We start from the raw sequence: 19,276 nt of genomic DNA, 5'->3' as shown, positions 1-19,276 counted from the left end.
GCCGGTGCCGTGGGCACCTTGACACTATGATGAATTTTTATATTAGAAATATCATTTTTCACTATTCACTCAATTCATTTCTCATAAGGATGAGAGCTAGTCAAATAAGAGAGATTTCTAGAGAGAGAATATTAGATTTGGGCTGCTTCGAGTCATTTTAAGCTGATGGCATAGTTTTGAAAGTTGTTTGAATTAATGAATGTGACATTTGCCCATCTCAATTAAAAAAAAAAAATACAGAGATTTATAAAATTTCACAATTTAATTTTTATTTTTGAAGTAAAAAAAATGAGAATAATTTTATATCGGTGAATTTTTTACCGTATAATTTTATGTATGTTATGGAGACAAAGATTATGAACATTTAAGTATTTTTTATAAAAAAAAAGGTATAGGGGGATTTTGGGAATTTAACTATTTTAATTAATTAAAAATAATTCTAACTTAGAAAAATAATGTTGTAGTATAATTACATTCTTAAAATAGTGTTTTATGCAATCTCTGATATTTTAGTTATGTTTTGAAATATTGCATTTATACTAAGTAGTAAGTTTAGTTGCCTAGCCACCATTATAACATTTTGTAAAATTTTAAAATGGGTTGATTTATTTCTAATTACTGCAATACAATGAGTTAAGTGCTTAATTGATTGAAATGTGTGATTCCTGTGTGGTTGGAAGGAGTTATGTTCTTGTGCATACGAGCATGTTCGGATGCGTACGAGTATATTTTGGTGCTTATACACATTATGTTTCGGTGCTGACATTTGGAGGCACATGGGCCCACAAAGAAGTTGTTGCCTTTTGTTATGATATATAAAGTACTTGTTTTTTTACTAGCCTATAATGTTATATAAATTTTTTGATAATTACGAATATAATTCTATTCAACATAATGATTTAATTTACATTATTTCAAACTCAATTACACATTTGATAAATGAATTATTTGAAAATTTAGATTGATAAAATGTGGCATGCCGAGTTGTGTTAACTCGCATTTGTTTGACATTTTTTCTTTTGATTGTACATTCATGTATTTTAATTTTATTGCTCTGCTATGTAACTGAGTTTGTAGTCATATAATGTAGTTGTATATTCATTTCATTGATAAATGCAATATATATATATATAGTTTATTTTCGGTACAAGGGATGTTGTAAATAGATATATGATTGTTATTTTTTAAAGTTAAAATTGGACGAAAAATTTGAATGTTTTTTAAAACTTAGATCATAGTGTTCGCATGTTGCAAATCAACAAGATATGACCTATTCAGGCTGTGGATCTTATCGGGTTGAATTGTGACTGATAGTAACCTCACACTTAAACAATCATTTGAAGGATTGGGTCAATTGATTAAAAGTGTGTATTTCTTATGAGTCTTGAGTGCAATTGTTTTTATTATGTCTGATACTTCTACACTTAACGATATTACTTGTTCATATCTTATGCATTTTATTTCCTACACTTATACACTTATTTATTTGATTAGATTACCTAATTGTTCAATTACTTATATTTATTTGTCAGAGTTTGAATTGACATAATTAAAAAGAATTTCAACGCGCTTATGAACATCTGATTCACTTCTCTTAGCGCACCGTAATATAGAATTAATATCATAGTGGTGTCTCATTCTTATAACTTAGTTGCAAAGAAACGTAGACAAGACCATCAATTCTGTTTTTTTGCCGATCTGAGAAAAAAAATTCTACTTTTCGGTTCTAATATATCGATTTAAAAATAAAAGTCGGGGGAACCAAACGAGACCTAAATAGAATGTTGAGCAATATTTGCACCGAAAATAATATGGAATGAGGATAAACATTTAAAATATTAAAAAGGATATTCATATCCAAAATATATATTTATATTTATCGTTAAATGTTAAAAAAAAAAAAGAGGTCGATTAATTTGTTATTAATTTTTGGAGTGACGAGCCTCATTTTTACGAAGAGACCTAAAATACTATTCTGCGGGATGGAAGACGGTGGGTTAGGGTTTTGTACCGTCTCGTTTCGCTTGCTCGAATTCTAGACAGCGGTGGCTTGCAAATGGAAGACGATGGTGGCTTGCCAATGGAAGATGGTGGTGACGGCGACCGAGCCGGTTTCCACGGCCGCGAGGTGATCTCCGCTGTCCAGGACGAGGAGCCGTTCTACGGCGACGACGAAGATGACTATGACGATCTCTACAATGACGTCAACGTTGGTGAGGGCTTCTACCAGTCTTCTGCCCTCCGAGGTGAAGCCGTTTCCGGTGGTTTTGCAGGAGAGGATGACATTAGGAGAGAACCACCGCAGGTTCCCGTTGCTGTTGCACCGGCTGGAGATCTGCAGGAGGGCGTCCATATCCCTGGTACAGAAGGAAACCTACAGGCAGAGAGGACAGTCGACAGATCTGGGGTTTTCTCGGAAGCAGGTATCAAGGGGAGCGTTGATTCGTCCGTTCCGGCGAGACCACCAGCGCAACCGGGCCTGCCTAGGCCTGATCTAGGGCAGCCCTGGGTTAGACCGGTTCTGGTTCAGGCGCATCGAGGTGGTGATTCGTTGAACGAAGGATTTCCAAGGCAAGGATCTGGTGTCGGGAACGATGGTTTTCGTAGGCAAGGAGTATTAGTTAGCAGAGAAAGCGGTTCCAACCGTTCAGTCGCCATGGGCACTTCAGGTAGCGTTGGAGCAGTAGCAGGACCTTCAGTTGGTGTAGGGAACAACATGAATGGGGCTATTTCTATTGTTGGTGGCAGTGGAGGTGGAGGGGGAACCACTACTCTTTTTGTCGGAGAGCTTCAGTGGTGGACAACAGATGCTGACCTTGAGGCAGAACTTTGCAAATACGGACCTGTTAAGGAAGTGAGGTTTTTTGATGAAAAGGCTAGTGGGAAATCAAAAGGTTATGCTCAGGTTGAATTCTATGATCCAGCAGCTGCTATTTCCTGCAAGGAGGGTATGAACGGGCATATGTTCAATGGGAAGCCATGTGTTGTGGCCTTCTCTTCCCCACAGGGTATTCGGAAGATGGGCGAGGCTCATATAGCAAGGAATCATCAGGGAATGGTTCAGGGTCCATCACAGCCTATGGCTGCACAAAAAGGTAGAGGAGGAGGAACTCACATGGGTGGGAATTTTGGGAGGGGAGGAGCTGCTGGAGGTGGTGGTAATTGGGGAAGGGGTGGGATGGGAAATAGAGGACATATGGGGAATGCAAGGAACCGGGTTGGGCCAGTTGGTGGAAGAGGTATTATGGGGAATGGTGGTATGATTGCGCCACCGCCTCCAGTATTCAATCCAGGTGCCATTCTTGGCCCGGGGTTTGATCCAACGGGTTATGGAATGGCAATGGGTAGAATGGGTGCTGGATATGGCGGATTTCCTGTTGGGCCAGCGGCTGGTGCTTTCCCAGGAATGTTACCTTCGTTTCCTCCTGTTGTAGCACCACATGTCAACCCAGCTTTCTTTGGAAGGGGAATGCCCTCTGCTGGAGTGGGCATGTGGTCTGATCCTAATATGGGTGGCTGGGGAGCTGATGAACAATCAAGTTATGGGGATGATGCTACATCAGACCAACAATATGGCGAAGGAAGTCATGTAAAGGATAGAGGCGGTGATCGGGATTGGTCAGTAGCTCCAGATAGAAGACACATGAAGGATAAAAACACAGGGCATGGGCAAGATTGGTCTGAGAGGAAGCAATATGAGGAGAGGGATGCAGGCTGGGATAATGATAGAGATTTGGATAGGGACAGGATGAGGGATAGAGAAAGGGAGAGGGAAAGAGAGAGAGACCATGAAAGAGAAAGAGATCGAGACAGATATCGTGATGATAGAGATAGGTATGCTGATCATTATAGGCCAAGGGATTATGATCCAGAGTATGACGACGATTGGGATAGAGGACGTTCATCTAAGGCTCAAAGCAACTCACGGGAGGTTGAGAATGTTAAGAGGCGCCGACAATCTGAATGAGAAGGGGATTCAGCAATATTCCTTGGCATGAGTTGATTCTACTGAGTATTCCACATATATGATTATGCTTTGATGTTATTGGCTTCCATTTGTCAAGGATATTGCTGTTCTTGGTATGTTTATTACATTCAAAATGTAAGTAATCTCTTCTATGTTAATTATTAGTTTAATTGTCATGTTTCCCATCTTTATTTTTATTATTTGTTTTAAATTCTACACTTTTGAAGATGATGATACTAGTTCCTTTTGCTTATTGGTTTTTAAGATGTATTAGGCTAAATTGGGCTCTTAGTCTTGTTTGAAAACTAAAAGTTGTTTTATAATATCAGTTATTACTTGAAGTTGAATTTAGCGGTCTTCCATTCAATTATGTCATCTACTTCGAGAATTTCTTTCTGTTTTGTATCCTTGTTTATGAAGGTTATTTTGGCTTAGGAAGTAGTATGTACTGATAGTATTGGATGGCATAAGGTGGGGGTGAATTGCGAGTGAGTGGAAACACAATACATAATGCAATATTAAGAAGTTGAATCACACAATGAATTTCAAGTGGTTTGACACCATCCCTGCCACATCCAACACATAATTGAATTCTTGCTAGGATTTGCAAAAGCTTCAAAGCTTTCACTATACCAAGACTTTTATTTGCAAGTCTCAAGCTTTAGAAGCTAATCCCAAGGCGAGGATAATCAAGCTACAAACCAAGGGCCTCAACCTTACTCGGGATAAAAATACAATTTTAATCTGAGAACTTAAAGTTAAAACTAGTGACAAATTACAAAGCGATGTGGAAGAGAGATTTATCGAGTTAGTTGATGAAAATCTTCTGTTTTGCAACAGATAACTTCAATCCCCTAGAGTGCTTCTTAGATCTTCATTTTAATGCAAAATGCTATTGGAAAGGCCCCGTTTATCAGAATGAACTAACATGAAAAAGTGGAGGGTCTAGAATCACATTTAGGAAAAATGACATTATGATATTTTGCAATTCGCAAGTCTCATAACAATGATATTTTGAAACTTTTCAATATATGAATTCATAAAAAGAGAAAGAAGCATGCATTATATGATTTTGAAAGAGGGATACCATAAAGTATAAAGATATTCTCAAATGGCTTCTATATTGAGGGTGAAAATGAATGAATATGACAAGTAATTTTATCTTCAAGAAAATATAGCCCATAATTTTCTCTAGCTTGCCCAATCGTCTTACCCATAGTGAGGTCTTGATATACACAATGACTAGAAAAAAATATTATGTTGCAACTGTAGTTTAAGAAGCTTTGTTTAATGTGCTAGAAAAGATAAAAATTAATTTGGATTCATGTCAGGTAGGTATACTAATGGAGAATTATAAAGAGAATAAGGAGGCTCTACATATGATATTTGTTGATTTAGAGAAAGCTTATGATAAAGTTCTAAGAGAAGCGCTATGGAGAGTTTTAGAAAAGAAAGGGGTTAATAATGCTTTTACTCAAGTCATTAAGGATATGTATGCAAGATCTATTACTCGTGTTCAAACAAAAGGTGGTTTGACCAAGTATTTTCTTATTTCAGTTGGATTACATCAAGGATCAACTTTAAACCCATATCTTTTTGCTTTAATCATGGATTTTCTTACTAGACATTTGCAAGAGGATGTACCCTGATGTATGCTTTTCACTGATGACATTCTTCTTGTTGATAAGACTAGAGAGGGAGTTGAAGGTAAACTTGAATTATGGATGTCAACCTTAGAATCTAAAGATTTTCGTGTGAGTATATCTAAAATTGAATACATGGAGTTTACTTTTAGTAGTAATAGATTTAGTGGGGCATTGTTACTTTGGGCGATCATGTCATTAATAATAGTACATGTTTTAAATATCTCGGGTCTATTGTCTAGAGTGATTGTAAAATAGATGGGGATATTATTAATAGAATTCAAGTTGAATGGTTGATGTGGAGAAATGCATTGAGCTAGTTGTGTGATAGAAATATACCCCTCAAACTTAAGGGAAAGATCTATAAAATGGTGGTGAGACCTGCAATTCTTTATGGCGTAGAAAGTTGTCCATTAAAAGAGAAGCATAAAATTAAGTTAAGTTTTGCAAAGAGGAGGATGCTCAAGTGGATGAGTGACTTTATTCTTAGAGATAGAATGTGAAACGAGCATATATGTAAAAAAGTTGGAATAGCTCCAGTGGCAAATAAGATTATAGAGAGTTGCCTTAGATGGTTTGGTCATATAAAACATCGGTCTTCCAATGACTTAGTTAGGATATTAGATGTATTAAATCTGGCTTATGTTAAGAGAGGTAGATGTAGACCTAAAAAGATTTTTAGAGAATATTAGAAATGACCTTTTTTTGTATAATTTATGATACATTTTGTATTATGGTGCTTGAAGCTGTTTTTATTTTTTATTTTTGGCATACTATTCCACTTCTTCGGAATAGTTAAAGGAACTTGGAATTATAACTCATGACAAATGTGCAATTATATGGAACCATGGTGATATAAGATGGAAAACTACAAATGTAAGTGATAGAAGATTATACACAAAGCATAAACAATGATTTCAGTCACTTCCCTAGGATAGACTTATAACATTCGCAGTCAGAGAATGTGCAATTTAAATATAACTCTTATGAGAAATTTACTAATTCTTCATTTGCTTATCCATACAATCCGATGCTTGAGAAATATAGTCGCATTCTCCTAACCTAAAGATGGAAGAATTTGTTCTTTTATTCTCGGCAAGGGCAAGCTCTGTATTTCCAAGAACTTGTGAATACAAGGTTAACTGGATTCAACAAATACTTTTTGAGTACAATGAGAATTACAATGAGATTTATAAAAAGTGGCTTGGATGAATTTCCAACTCTCGAGAATGAGGCTAAAATGATATTATAATTGAAGTTTAATAGTGTGGAATGAGAAAATGAACATCCCAAATAAACCCTTGAAATAATTTCATTGATTTTCTTGGGCGTAATCAGGAGGTATATACGTATCTTCATAGGGGCTAAAATATCATTAATTTGTAAGGCCTTGTAGCTGTTAGAGCAAGAAACAATCCTTTTTTTGTCCAAATAGCAGCCATATGTATATAAATTCGATACCATAACATATAAACATTAATAAACATGATTCGTAACTCACATTCCATACTAGCATATTTTTACTTTATATGCAAAATATTGATTTCTGTGAATTGTAAATACGTTCTCTCTATTAGTATACATTCAGCAAAATGTATATACATTGTAGAGAAAGTTAAGTTCGTTTAGATTGAGCTGTCCTAAGTAGGCATTTCAGGTTTTTTTGGTAATATCGAATAAAGATGAAGTGATATCAGAAAATTACGAAAATTTATATGACAGGTCAAATATGCAGAATTTATTGTTGCTTCTAGTTTCATCAAAATATTAGGTTATTTTAAAATCAAAGGTTTAGTAGAATAGACTAACGACCGTTTTTAATCTACACGACAATTGAAACTGATGAGATTAATTTCAATGATCAAGAAATTGGCAACTCTATCATAGCATGACTAATTACAGGTTGCAGAGATGATGATGCTCAGGTGGATGAGTGGCTTTACTCTTAGAGACAAGATAGGAAATGAGAATATATGTGAAAAGATTGTAGTAGCTCCAGTGGAAGATAAGATTAGAGAGAGTCACTTTAGATAATTTGGTCACATAAAACGGCGGGGCCTTCCGATGACCCGGTTAGAAAAGTAGATGTATTAGATTTGATTTATGTTACAAATGCTAGAGGTAGACCTAAAAAGACTTGGTTAGAAAATATTAGAAATGATCTTTCTTTATTAAATTTAAATGATAATTTAACTTTTAACCAGGCACAATGAATAAAAAGGATTCATGTAGCTGACCCCATATAGTGGGATAAAGGCTTCATGTTGTTATTGTTGTTGTTGATTCACAACTTGGTTATAATTGGTTGAAATTATTTCTTTGTTCATGGATAAACTTGATTGGTGAATGACTCATTTATTCCTTGAGTAAATGATGGAATTGCCTGTCAAATAGCATGTGAAATCATACCATTCAAGGCGCTGTTATTTATTTACATTAATTGCCAGAGAACCTTTTTTTTTTTAAATGAATTGCCAGAGAACTATTTAGTTGAGTAAACAAGCATATCATGCTCCATGTACCATTTTCAGAATTGCAGGCTTACTATGTGTGCTGCCAAATGATTTTGTGAAGTTTGTTATCGTGAATTAAGTGTTCATCAGGTATGTAAATTAGACTGGACTCTAATTGTGATAATACTAAAGTCTTCACTATTGACTTTTGTTATAAGAGTAACAAATGCTTTTTATGTGTTTCGTGGCCATAAGGGATATTGTTCTTTTGCTATTTTTTGGCAGACTTTAGTAATTTCTTGTCTTGAGGCACATGATATAAATCTGTGCTGGACATAGGAAATTCTTCACTATCAGGCATTTGGCTTAGCCTATTTGCAGCACCTTTTGGCATGTGTATATTTAAAAATGCTGCATTCAAAATGGTGCATGAAGTTGCGAATAGGTTCAAGTGTTTTGTCATTATACTCCTGTATTTGAGCCATATGGAGAATTAGAGTGCTTTATATTTAAAATCTTTCTCTTATGTATCCTAATTCCTAACAACTCTTTTACATGGTTCATGTATTTGTTCTGTTTACCAATCATGGAGCGACACATTTCAGATAATTGGTTAATATTATAATTCTACTGGTGGGTTTGCAGTTTGTTAAACGAACATAAAATTTGACCCATTTTATTTATTAAGATCGCTTCCCATGCCATCGCCCATGCTACTTGTATTTGCGCAGGACTCTTCTTCTCATTTCTTCCCTCTCTCGTGCATGACCCTCCTTCACATGCCCTCTGATAGGAAATACTTGAGTTCGCAAGTAACCCTAAGGTAATACTTGAGTTCGCAAGCAACCCTAGTCAAAATCAGCCCAAAACAGTGAGCAAAACTGCTGTCCCAGCAGTTTTACAGCAGCTCCGCAGCAGGAAATGCACCCAAACAGAGAAAAATAAGTAAAAGAAACAAGGTTTCCACTAGTAGATGCAAGAAAACAAAGAAAGATACAACGTCCTTCGATTCGAGAGGAAGAACAACTCTTCACAAGTCTCTAGCAAACCCTAGAGCCCAAGCACACAATGAGATCTCAAACTTTTCATTCAAATTCAAGATGAGGATCTAATTCCCCCCTTTCCCCCTCTTTAACTCTCATCCCCATACAAAATCCCTAAACAGCCCTTCTATTCAAATTTCCCCCCTTTCCATTCAAATTTTCCCTCCAACCCTTGAATTAACTCCATGTGGGGCCCGCCTAGAGTAAGAAAGGACCGGAGGGGCCCGCCTAACACCCTCATTCTTTCTCGTCTCCCCTCTCCTTCACACACCCTCGTTCTTTCTCGTCTCCCCTCTCCCTCTCCCTCTCCCTCTCGTTTTCGCTTCTCTCTCAACTAGTGCCATCGTTTCGATCAGCTCGCATTTGGTTTGCCAAGAAGCTTGTGTTCAACTTGCTCTTTATGGAAGCAAGCTGAGTTTGAACAAATATTTTGTTCAACTTGCTCGTTACGGAAGCAAGCCAATAAGCTAATTATTTGAAATTTAATTTTTTTTTTAAATTTAATCCTGAAATGAGCCGAACAGGCTTGTTGGGTTTATAACAATCAAACATGAGTATGATGAATATGATGTTTACGAACAATTTCAAACATGAGCAATATTTGAATAAAAAAGTTTGAATGAGCAGAGCACAAACATCATATTTACGAACAATTTCGAACATGAGCAATTTTTATTTTTTTATTTTTTTTTATTTTTTGCATAAAGCAAGGACTGCATGCCCAATTTTGCACCAATAATTTGAAAAATACATGAATCATGACTTTTGACCTAGGTGTCTTGTAACTTAACGAAATTATGCTTCAAAATATTTCATGAAAGTTCTATATGCTCTAGGAGCAGTATATTATACTAACATTTGCTAGATCGGCCAAGCTTTTACCACAGCATTACATCTTTGTATTTCAACGCTCAAAGACATAGATAACCGTGCTATTATATTTATGATGTTTAAATTTTTTCTTTTTTTTGTTAATATTCAACCGTGCAAATATAAGATATAGACATAAGAATTTACATCTTATATTCTACTTTGCATTTAGTAATCCAACAAACCTCCTTGTTAACTTAAATGCATGGCAAGTTATCTTTTCTTGAGAAATTTCATTTATGTTTTCTAACTAATGATTTGAATTTTTGCAGCTAGTCCAGTCGCGATCAATCCGATACTGATTTCCTGGTCCAAGCAGCTTTTGACTGAACAATATAATAATATTTTTGGGCTCATTATCAAACCCAGTTTAGTATTTGAACTTACTTTGAGTTATAAAACCTCTTTTAGTGTACAACTTTATGAATTTATTGAGTGAATTGAGGTTTTAGGCTGTTTAAGAGGAGATCATCATTTACATATATTTCAAGATGATAACCTGATTGTTAATTTATGTACAAGTAGATATTTCCAGAATGGTGAGGTTACAGCCATTCATTCAAGCAGGGATCACAGACTGACAGTGGAGCTGTTTGTTTGAAGCTTTCTCTATTTTTGAATGCTGGATGGGTATCTGTTGTACTGTACAAGATGCTTATATTTGTAATCTCGGTTGTTATTTTTTGATTTTTGCTGTTGTTGTTATTGTTGTCGTTTTGTTTTTTATTTTCCCCATTTTGTTAATATTCCTAGTTTTTTATATCATTCGTTTTTTTTACTGATTGTATGTATATTTAAAGTAGGGAGTCGAGCCATGTAAATCTGAAGTGTACATATTGTTTAGTGTAAAGAACTGAAAGCAATGCACGAAAGTTTTACTTATCCAGATCAAAATGTTAATGAGTGCATTTTTTGGTCTTCAGTTCTGGCTGACTTGTATTTCTTGTAATTGTTATTATCGATGGATGGCTTTTCTGCTGGCTGTTCTACGAGATTATTCTGTGCGGATACCAGACATAGCTTACCGTCCGGAGGCCAATTAGATGCAGCCACGTCATCCAGTACTGAGCAGTACCGAGACGCGATACTGAGTAGGGGTGATGTGACGCATTTTCGTTGGGCTCTGAACGACGTTCGGCGTCCGCATAGAATAATTCATCCTGTTATACATGCTTGATTCGTTTAGTTTGTTTACAAGGATTGTAAGTTACATTTTTTGTATTTCTACCTTTGTATAATTTGTATAATTTTTGATTGAGACTATGGTTCTCATGGCTAAAAGCGGTTTAATAAGAGTAAGAGAAATGTTGAGTAAGCTTTGGTTATGTAATAAAAATGTCTTATTTGGTAGGTGGATTGAGTTATTTATGCTTGTTTGTTGTTCTGAATTGGCTAGCAGCTGGTTGTCAAGGTCATAGATTGTAATATTAAGTATATGTGTGGTGTAAATTTTTATCATTATTGTAATGTTTTATGCAGCCTGAATTGAAATGTTTGGCAACATTTTTTGCAAATTTGACACATTGATTGTGATTGTCCAGTCGAACTAATTGTTTATTTAGGCTTCGCTGTTGTTTTTGGAAGCAGTATGATAAGTTGTTTTGATTATGATGCTTTTTTTAAGTATTGAAATCATTCTGAGATAAGTATAATATGATAGTTGATTGGTTTTTCATATAAAATATCAAATACGCTGATTAAAAATTTAATTCCGATTTGAATCAGTATATATTATAACAGTTTATCAAGTTTTCAAAGCAAAACGAATGGGCGTTTCATTATTGTCAAGTGTGCATAAGTGAAAAAATTGAACATTTTGAATTTCCGTTCAAATTTCTCATACTGAATTTGTCAATTTGTAAATTTAATTGATATCAATATATTAATTATACAACTGATAAGCAAATATAGTGAAAATGATGTGCTTCAATTCATAAAATTCAAGTAATTAATCATGTAATTAGTCATGAGATGCATACTATAAAAAAAAAAGGGTAACAAAGATCAGAATTAGTATAATTATCTATAACTGAAATATATATATATATATATATATATATATATATATATATATATATATATAAAGTTTTATATAATATCGAAATAAATCTAATAATTTTTAAACTTACCATGATATAATTTATATTAAAATATTCAAAAAAAAATCCATCAAATAATGCAATTTCATCCTGAAACAGTTCAAATTTATGGCAGCCTCAAAATTTCACATTTACCATTTCTCTTTTAGCAAATTAAATATTGGAACGTTAAACCTACCCCTCACTTGCTTCCATACTTCTGCTTGAGACGAAATAGAAATACTCTTCAGCATTTATAGTGGAAGAGAAATCCAAGCAGTACAGGCCCTCTGCCAAACCATTCAGAAACAGCAGCCAAGAATTCTCTCTTCCAGTTGCTTTCAGCTTAGTTTGGGACGGCTTTTTTGCTGCTTTTTAAAGCAGCTTTTAATATAAAAAATAAAATTTTTATACTAAAAAACTGCTTTAAGAAGCAATAAAAAAATCGTCCGAGACAAAACATTAATCCCAACAGAAATCTCATTCTCTGAGACTCGGCCAACAATAAAACATTAAATAGTAGAGTTACAGGATTAAAGATTGTAGCCTATGTCTCGCCTCAGCTGCAAAGGCTAAAGATTCATCACTCGGATCCTCTTTTGCAGCAGCAACAGCTGACAAATAAGCTTCTCTTGCTTCTTCCATCTTCACAGTATCTATTTCTCCGATGTCATCCTGCTTGAATCCAGAAAAGGAAAACAAAATGTTTATAAAATAATTCTCGTTATAAGAAAAGATAAACAATTTGGTCTGAAAATTTGTAAGCTCTCATTTCTAGTAGCGGCAACAAAGTACGAGAAAGGTAGTGTGTGACTTGGGTCACTATAATTTGTTCAACCGGCTAAATATTACAACTGTATTAACTCCATCATAACAATTATTTGTTGAGACAATCTACCTAGTTGTTCAACTAGATTTGGAAGGGTTTCATTCTCAACAATTTTATTTTCTGATTCTAATTTCTTTCTCAAGCATTCAACAAGTCTTCAAAGAAAGAAACAGTTGTCCTGAACTTTGATATGCTCTCTTTCTTTGCACCATGCATTAGGTCTGGTGCTCTGATACTATTTTAATATGATGCTAACCTCTTAATGTGACCTACATATACAGATTAAAAATATGTTTTTTGAGATGCCCTAATGACCCATGGATTGAGGTACATATATTTAGTTTGATTTAGATGATATTTTCTCTCTATTTTCCTAAATCGACTCTGATTCAAGCCTCGATGATGTTATTTTGTGCTTGAGGATGAGGTGCTTTGACCTTGGCTTGTTTTGTACTCAACAACACTATTCTAGACTTAAAACAACATCGTTGAAGCTTGTTTATGTTTGAGAAAACAATAGAGCAATGTCAGTGAATTGGTGCAAATTACCAGTAGATGGTGTAGAAACACCAATGTCTACTTATGTGTGTAATTCAATTGAGTGGATTGGGAAGATGTGTTTAAAATTATTTTTTCTTAACTTTTCTATATAGGTGAATAAAAGAAAGAATAGTTAAGCAAGTATGTTTAATAAAGACTAAACATTATTCACTTCTTATTTAGTAGACACATGAAAAAATGCTTATACAAGCTATATATTTAAAATCCTGTTCACAATTCCTATAAGATTTTTTTTCTCCTCATGGTAGAACAATCCAAGGAACATAATAGTAAAATACATAACAATATCCAAATAGAGTTAAGTTGTAAGGCATAATAAATCTGACTTTTCTACTTAGCTTACAACGATCATAATAGAAGGTATAGATCCGTGGCATGTGCCTTGCATTGAGTCCCAAACACAAGAAGGCATCTCTTTTGATCATAAAATGTTTTACTACCCAAAAGTTCAATGGAAAGGATGTGAGTAACGATGGGAGTGTCATATGAAAATTATGTTTTTTCTGTCAAATACAGAACACTTAAAGTCTGAGTCATAATAATAGTAGTGATCAGTCCTATTCATGACTCCCGTGTTTTCAAATGCAAATAAACAAGCGGTGTGATCTTTTCCAATGAAGACTACTAGATGAGGCATGATGATATCTTTTTAGGATAATAACATGGCACCGATATGTTTGAAATTCGACAAAAGGAGCTCTTTCCACCCTTAGACTCTCTTCCAAATATCTCCTTTCCCAAACCAATGTGACTAAAATGCAAATAAAAACTCCAAATGACTCAAATATAACCTAAAATAGTTAGAGAGTAATACAACACAATGAGCTTGCACTTTGTTAACTACTTTCTCCTCTGAATTGTCATTTCTGCTTCATCAGACATTATTACCAGTCATTATCATAGATAGCAATGTGCGCTATGATAACTCTACGCCATCAAAGAAGAAAAACAGCTTACAGAAAACCACATAGACCACAACTTACAGTCCCAACCCTAAAAAATTCCATGTCACTTAATCTAATCTTTAAAATTTGTCTTCCTAAATCCTGATTTTGCTTAAACAAGCTCCTCAAAGTTTAAAATTACATATTGCCATACATCATAGCCTTCATTTTGCTATTTCATGTCATCTTTGCTTAAATTAGGCATGCTAAGGTAGTGCCAACAACAGTGGCCTAAAACCTCACATCATCCACATATTGGGGTTGGCCAAAGCGTGGTTTCAACATTACCTTCCCATAAGATATTTGGCTCTTCAAAACCGCTACTTGGTTTAAAAATGCATTATGTACCTAGTTAAACTAAACCTTGGGTTGGGGACAAAAGGTTGCAGTCCTTAAGCAACTCTAAACCAGCATAGCAAAGAATAACTTTCTAAGTAACCTGAACCTGCAATAGAGTTGACACCGACTCAACATAATTCTATATGAACTGGCAGGAGTTCAACTTTTACATAACACAAAATAAATAGAAAAATTGTCCATTTCTAATTGTAATGCATTTTCATCAACTACCCTGATAAATTCAACTAATAATAAGCAACCTAATTAATAATTCATTCACCAAGATCAATAATATATGTAATATTATGAATATTAATTGCTCAATAACTAAGTTAATACTGTCTAACATAGTTAAAAGTTTCTTTCCCTACCAAATCAGCAAGAATATATTGTAATTGTATGAAATTTCAGATATTTTACATTGCATTCGGTTCGTTTCCCCAATAATCAGTTGAAATAACCTTTAGACGTTAAAACCCTTTTATATAGCACAACATTGGTACAGTTGTGGAGTGCTTATATGAGCCAAACATCAAAATGATTGAAACCTTAACCGTCTGAACGCTATGTACATAACAAAAATTACCATTTGAAGTATAAACTGATTAAAAACTTGAAGCCATCACTATTCTAGTCTTCATATTTTAATATCAGAAAAAGGAAGCACAATGCTACTATTTCTTCCTTTTTCTGACATCCAATGTTTACTGAAAACTTTAAACAGTCACCATTCTAATCCTCAAATTTTATTTCATAAGAGAAAGAAAAATTGCTGCTATATTTCATCCTTTTCATTTAGTGCTTGTATAAATTTAGCAGGGAGCAAAGCCAGGCTTTATCAAGCTTATCTCCAAATTGCTGCTTTGCTAAACATCATATATTGTTCGATTGTCCTCCACCATGAAAGAATCAGTCAAATAATAATTATTTTTTCTTCAACAAATTCTGCTTTAATCCCTCCATTGTTTCATAATAATTACAAAAAGATGATACCTTCTAATTAAAAAAAAAAAGGAAGACGAGCTTACTAGAGGGGGAGGCGGTTCAAAAGAAACATCATCAAGGTATGGATAAGAATCCTTATTTGCAATTGCTTCAAATAAGGTCATCATTGCAGTAATCTGTCTATCATTAGATTTAGCATCACCTTCAAGTTCCTCTACTTTTTTCTTTGACATCTTAGCTTCCCACTCTATCTTTTCCAAGGCAGCCTGTTTGTCCGCAAGTTTGATCTGTTGAATAAAAGTAAAATTGAAAGGTTTCTTGTGGCAATAAATGGACAGCAAGAATAAAGGTGCTTGCTATCAAAAAGCCAAAGCTCATAAAAGTTACCAATAGAAGATTAGATTTAGAAGTTGCATTTCACATTATGATTGTGAATTAACAAAAAAAATTAATAATGCAGTTACAACACATTGTTTTTTGGTTTTAACATTCAGTCAAAAGAAGATTTGGAAGAAATTTTCCCGAACATCCAAAAATCAATAAATCACTAGATCAATCAACGCGCTAAATTCTAAACTAATAATTCACCATTTATAAGAAGATGCACTAATTAAGTCTATTTAAAAAAAATGAAGAATCAATTATGGGTAAATTATCACTAATATAGGAGAAACATCAAAACAAACCTTCCTTGAAAGCCTTAAAATTGCATGCTTGCACCTTCAGTACTATTAAAGACAAGGATATCTACAGTTGAATGCATACCTTAGCATTATATAACTGCGCATTGGTAGATTTGATCAATGCATCCTTCTCAACAACTTGGCGTCTCAAATCACCTACTGACGCATAAGTTTCATTTACTTGATTGGTTAAATTCTCAGCAGATTTTAGGGCTTCCTCCTTCTCTATTAACTTTTTCTGTAGTTCAGCAACTTGATCACGTAAAAAAAGAAGCTCATTCAAATCATTTTGGACACTTTCTTCAGCATCCCTCGTTTTCTTTATAGAATCAGTCTGAGCAACTTTTTTGCTTTTGTAATCAGAAGCCTGCTGTAAAATGGTACTTAGGAGTAATAGAGACCACACATGCTCTCAAAATTTAATTTTGAAAGCCTATATAAAACTAAACCAAATCCTTACATAAAACTATCCTAGTAATAAAAACCACTTATGTCCAGTAGACAACTAGAAAAGAACGCAAACCAGTAAAAGTGCTTATTAAAAATCTCTCTAATAAGCCTAACCAAAAGGAAATTTTTAGATAGATGAGGTCATTTTCATGTAGAAAGAAGCCAAAAGAAAATTTAAACAATCTACTCACAATAACAATCACAACTAGAAACATCAATTTATCCTGCTTTCTGAATGGTCCATAGATCCAGTAAACGCCAATAAGACCATCTCAATCAAATATTTTTGCTTCATAAGAAAATATTCAAATATTATTTCCCTTTCTAGCATGAACAGTCTACATAATTTTAACAAGCATAAACTAGGTTTTTCATGGTAAGAATTTTGCAGAGGCAGCACTGCATGATTTCGAATTACATATCTCAGTGTCCATGACTTGAGAAGAATCTACCTATTAAATATAATCCCTAAAAAATTAGGTAAATCATAGATAAATATCTCGAAATTGGAAAGACCGTCTACTTGACAGTAAAAGTGTGACGAGATTGTTACAATTAGATCTAAAAGTTACTACTCATTTGCCCTAAAATCAATGAGGAGAAGAAAACTTAACAATCAAAGAGCTCTGACCCTTTTCAGCTGAGGAGCGCGTGTGTGCACAATCGAAGCTCGCCGCGCAAAAGACGAACTCGCCCTCTTATCCTATAATCCAAAAAACATAACATAAGGCCAGATCGATTCTCGCAATGGAAGTATCATCACAAATTATTCAAGCAAGACACCTACCATGAGTGATTCAACGAGAGGAACCATTTCAACCAGGTTTTTGAAAAGAACCCTATCCACATTGCTGCCAGAGCCGCCGTTCCCAGTGGATGTGGAAACCGTAGGGAGATCTCTCTCGGCGAGGCATCGCTGGGGGTCCTCCATCGAAGTAATACTGGCAACTGGCAAGAGGAGGATCAGAGATTGGCGAGCTACTGACGGAGACTGTAGCAGAATAGAATCAATCGAGTGTTGACAGAAGGAAGGTAAAGAAACTTGTAACGGGTCGAACAGTACACACCGGTTATATTTTTAAATTTCCTTCAAGCCGGCTAAGCCGGCAAGTTTTTTTATTTATTTTTTTATTTTTATAATAATGAGCATTGTAATTTTTTTTTGGGTAAAAGCATTGTAATTTCAAAATAATAATATTATACTTTTGCATTCTAATTTGCATATTATTAGGCTTATCATATTTAATAGGATGATAAATATTTTCAGCAAAACATAAATCATTTAGGAAAAATTACTTAAGGCTCTGTTTGTGATGACTTTTTTATTATTTTTTAAATTAATTTTTTTTTTTAAGATTTAAAAATTTTCTACTAAAATTTTGCTTTGAGAAGCAATAAGAAAGTTATTACAAACACAGCCTAAATTACATAGCATGGCTGCTTCCATAGTTTATCAATAATGAAAAAATGAACAAATTGTTTTGAAATGAATACATATTATAGTGCTAAAATTTTGACTCTTTTGAGGAACATCATAGGCTTCATTTGGGATGAGTTTTATAATTTTAGTTTTCAGACAGCAACAATAGTATGTGTTTGACTATTATTATTTCACGACTTTCAAGAATTTTTTTATTAGAAAGTTATTTTTAATAACAGCTTTAAAAATAATTACTTTCCTCTGACCAATTTTATAATTATCTTTATAAAAAATTGTAGCTATCTCATACAGATAGGACTGCCAATATTTGACACGACATGAAAATCCGACTCGGAAAATCCGGGTTGGACCCAACCCGATTTCAAAACGGGTTGGGTTCGGGTTCGCAGATTCAACCCGTTTGAAAGGGGTCGGGTTCGAGTTGACCCGACGGGTTGCCGGGTCAACCTGGAAACCTGTTTAAAATGATTGCCCGCAGAGCTTCCCGCTCAGGCGCCCACTGCCCCGCGGCTGCCCGTGCACCCGCGTGCGTGAGTTCGTGCCCGCGCAGGCGCGCTACAGTGCACCCGACCATGCACCTAGCCAGCCACGCACCCGCGCGCCCGCGCACCGGCCACGTCCCGCGTCCGTCTCCTTCCCGTATCAGGTCGGGTCCGGGTTCAAATATTCGACACGTTTACCTACCGGGTCAGGTTAGGGTCAACACGATTGAACCCGGATCAGTTTCGGGTTTGACCTGAACCCGACCCGTGACCCGTAATTGACACCCCTACATACAAACTCATAGGCTTCGTTTGGAATGACTTTCTTACTGCTTCTTAAGGTAGCTTTCTAGTAAAAAAAATAAAAAATTTGTACAAAAAAGATGCTTTAAGATGAAATAAAAAAGTCATACCAAACGAAGCCTTAGTTGTACACTTATTAGCACCTCTTTAATAAATGAATCAACTAAATAAACATAAATAAATTCGTCACAACTAACGCGGTGGAAAAATCCTCAAAATCTAAATTCACTCACACTATAATGCAC

The 19,276-nt window shown here is 34.8% G+C and overlaps 2 protein-coding genes across 5 annotated transcripts; one reads left to right on the top strand and one right to left on the bottom strand.

Moving 5' to 3' along the window:
• The first annotated feature begins 1,935 nt into the window (after positions 1 to 1,935).
• On the top strand, positions 1,936 to 10,860 carry LOC110106240 (PE-PGRS family protein PE_PGRS5). 2 transcript variants are annotated; one of them, XM_020836052.2, is made up of 2 exons: positions 1,936 to 4,102; positions 10,249 to 10,860. In XM_020836052.2, exon 1 carries the CDS (start codon positions 2,057 to 2,059, stop codon positions 3,965 to 3,967), a length of 1,911 nt encoding a protein of 636 aa, XP_020691711.1. In that variant the 5' UTR covers positions 1,936 to 2,056; the 3' UTR covers positions 3,968 to 4,102; positions 10,249 to 10,860. The 2 variants fall into 2 exon arrangements, with proteins under 2 accessions (XP_020691711.1, XP_028550073.1); XM_028694240.1 differs by lacking the exon at positions 10,249 to 10,860 and adding an exon at positions 8,142 to 9,085.
• A 1,426-nt stretch (positions 10,861 to 12,286) lies between these two features.
• Positions 12,287 to 17,866, bottom strand: LOC110106229 (protein MICROTUBULE BINDING PROTEIN 2C). Of its 3 annotated transcripts, none has more exons than XM_020836036.2 (5): positions 17,593 to 17,866; positions 17,437 to 17,508; positions 16,438 to 16,725; positions 15,756 to 15,959; positions 12,287 to 12,732 (listed from the first exon to the last, which is right to left on the bottom strand). In XM_020836036.2, the coding sequence occupies exons 1-5, from the start codon at positions 17,734 to 17,736 to the stop codon at positions 12,580 to 12,582; spliced, it is 861 nt and encodes a 286-aa protein (XP_020691695.1). In that variant the 5' UTR covers positions 17,737 to 17,866; the 3' UTR covers positions 12,287 to 12,579. The 3 variants fall into 3 exon arrangements, with proteins under 3 accessions (XP_020691695.1, XP_020691696.1, XP_020691697.1); XM_020836037.2 differs by having other exon boundaries at positions 16,438 to 16,722; positions 17,593 to 17,864; XM_020836038.2 differs by having other exon boundaries at positions 12,287 to 12,729; positions 17,593 to 17,863.
• Positions 17,867 to 19,276: the final 1,410 nt, after the last annotated feature.

The sequence above is a fragment of the Dendrobium catenatum genome, unplaced genomic scaffold (genome assembly GCF_001605985.2).
Source record: "Dendrobium catenatum unplaced genomic scaffold, ASM160598v2 fragScaff_scaffold_51, whole genome shotgun sequence".
NCBI classification, from domain to species: Eukaryota; Viridiplantae; Streptophyta; class Magnoliopsida; order Asparagales; family Orchidaceae; genus Dendrobium; species Dendrobium catenatum.
Note: the sequence above shows the minus strand (reverse complement) of the source record. Positions and strands in the feature narration are given on the sequence as shown.

Coding starts and splice junctions, on each gene's coding strand:
- LOC110106240 (XM_020836052.2), top strand. CDS start 2,057: ATGGAAGACGATGGTGGCTTGCCAATGGAAGATGGTGGTGACGGCGAC.
- LOC110106229 (XM_020836036.2), bottom strand. CDS start 17,736: ATGGAGGACCCCCAGCGATGCCTCGCCGAGAGAGATCTCCCTACGGTT. Junction 16,726..17,436: donor GCGCTCCTCAGCTGAAAAGG/GTCAGAGCTCTT, acceptor ACCATTTTACAG/CAGGCTTCTGATTACAAAAG. Junction 12,733..15,755: donor TTGAACCGCCTCCCCCTCTA/GTAAGCTCGTCT, acceptor TCTGGATTCAAG/CAGGATGACATCGGAGAAAT.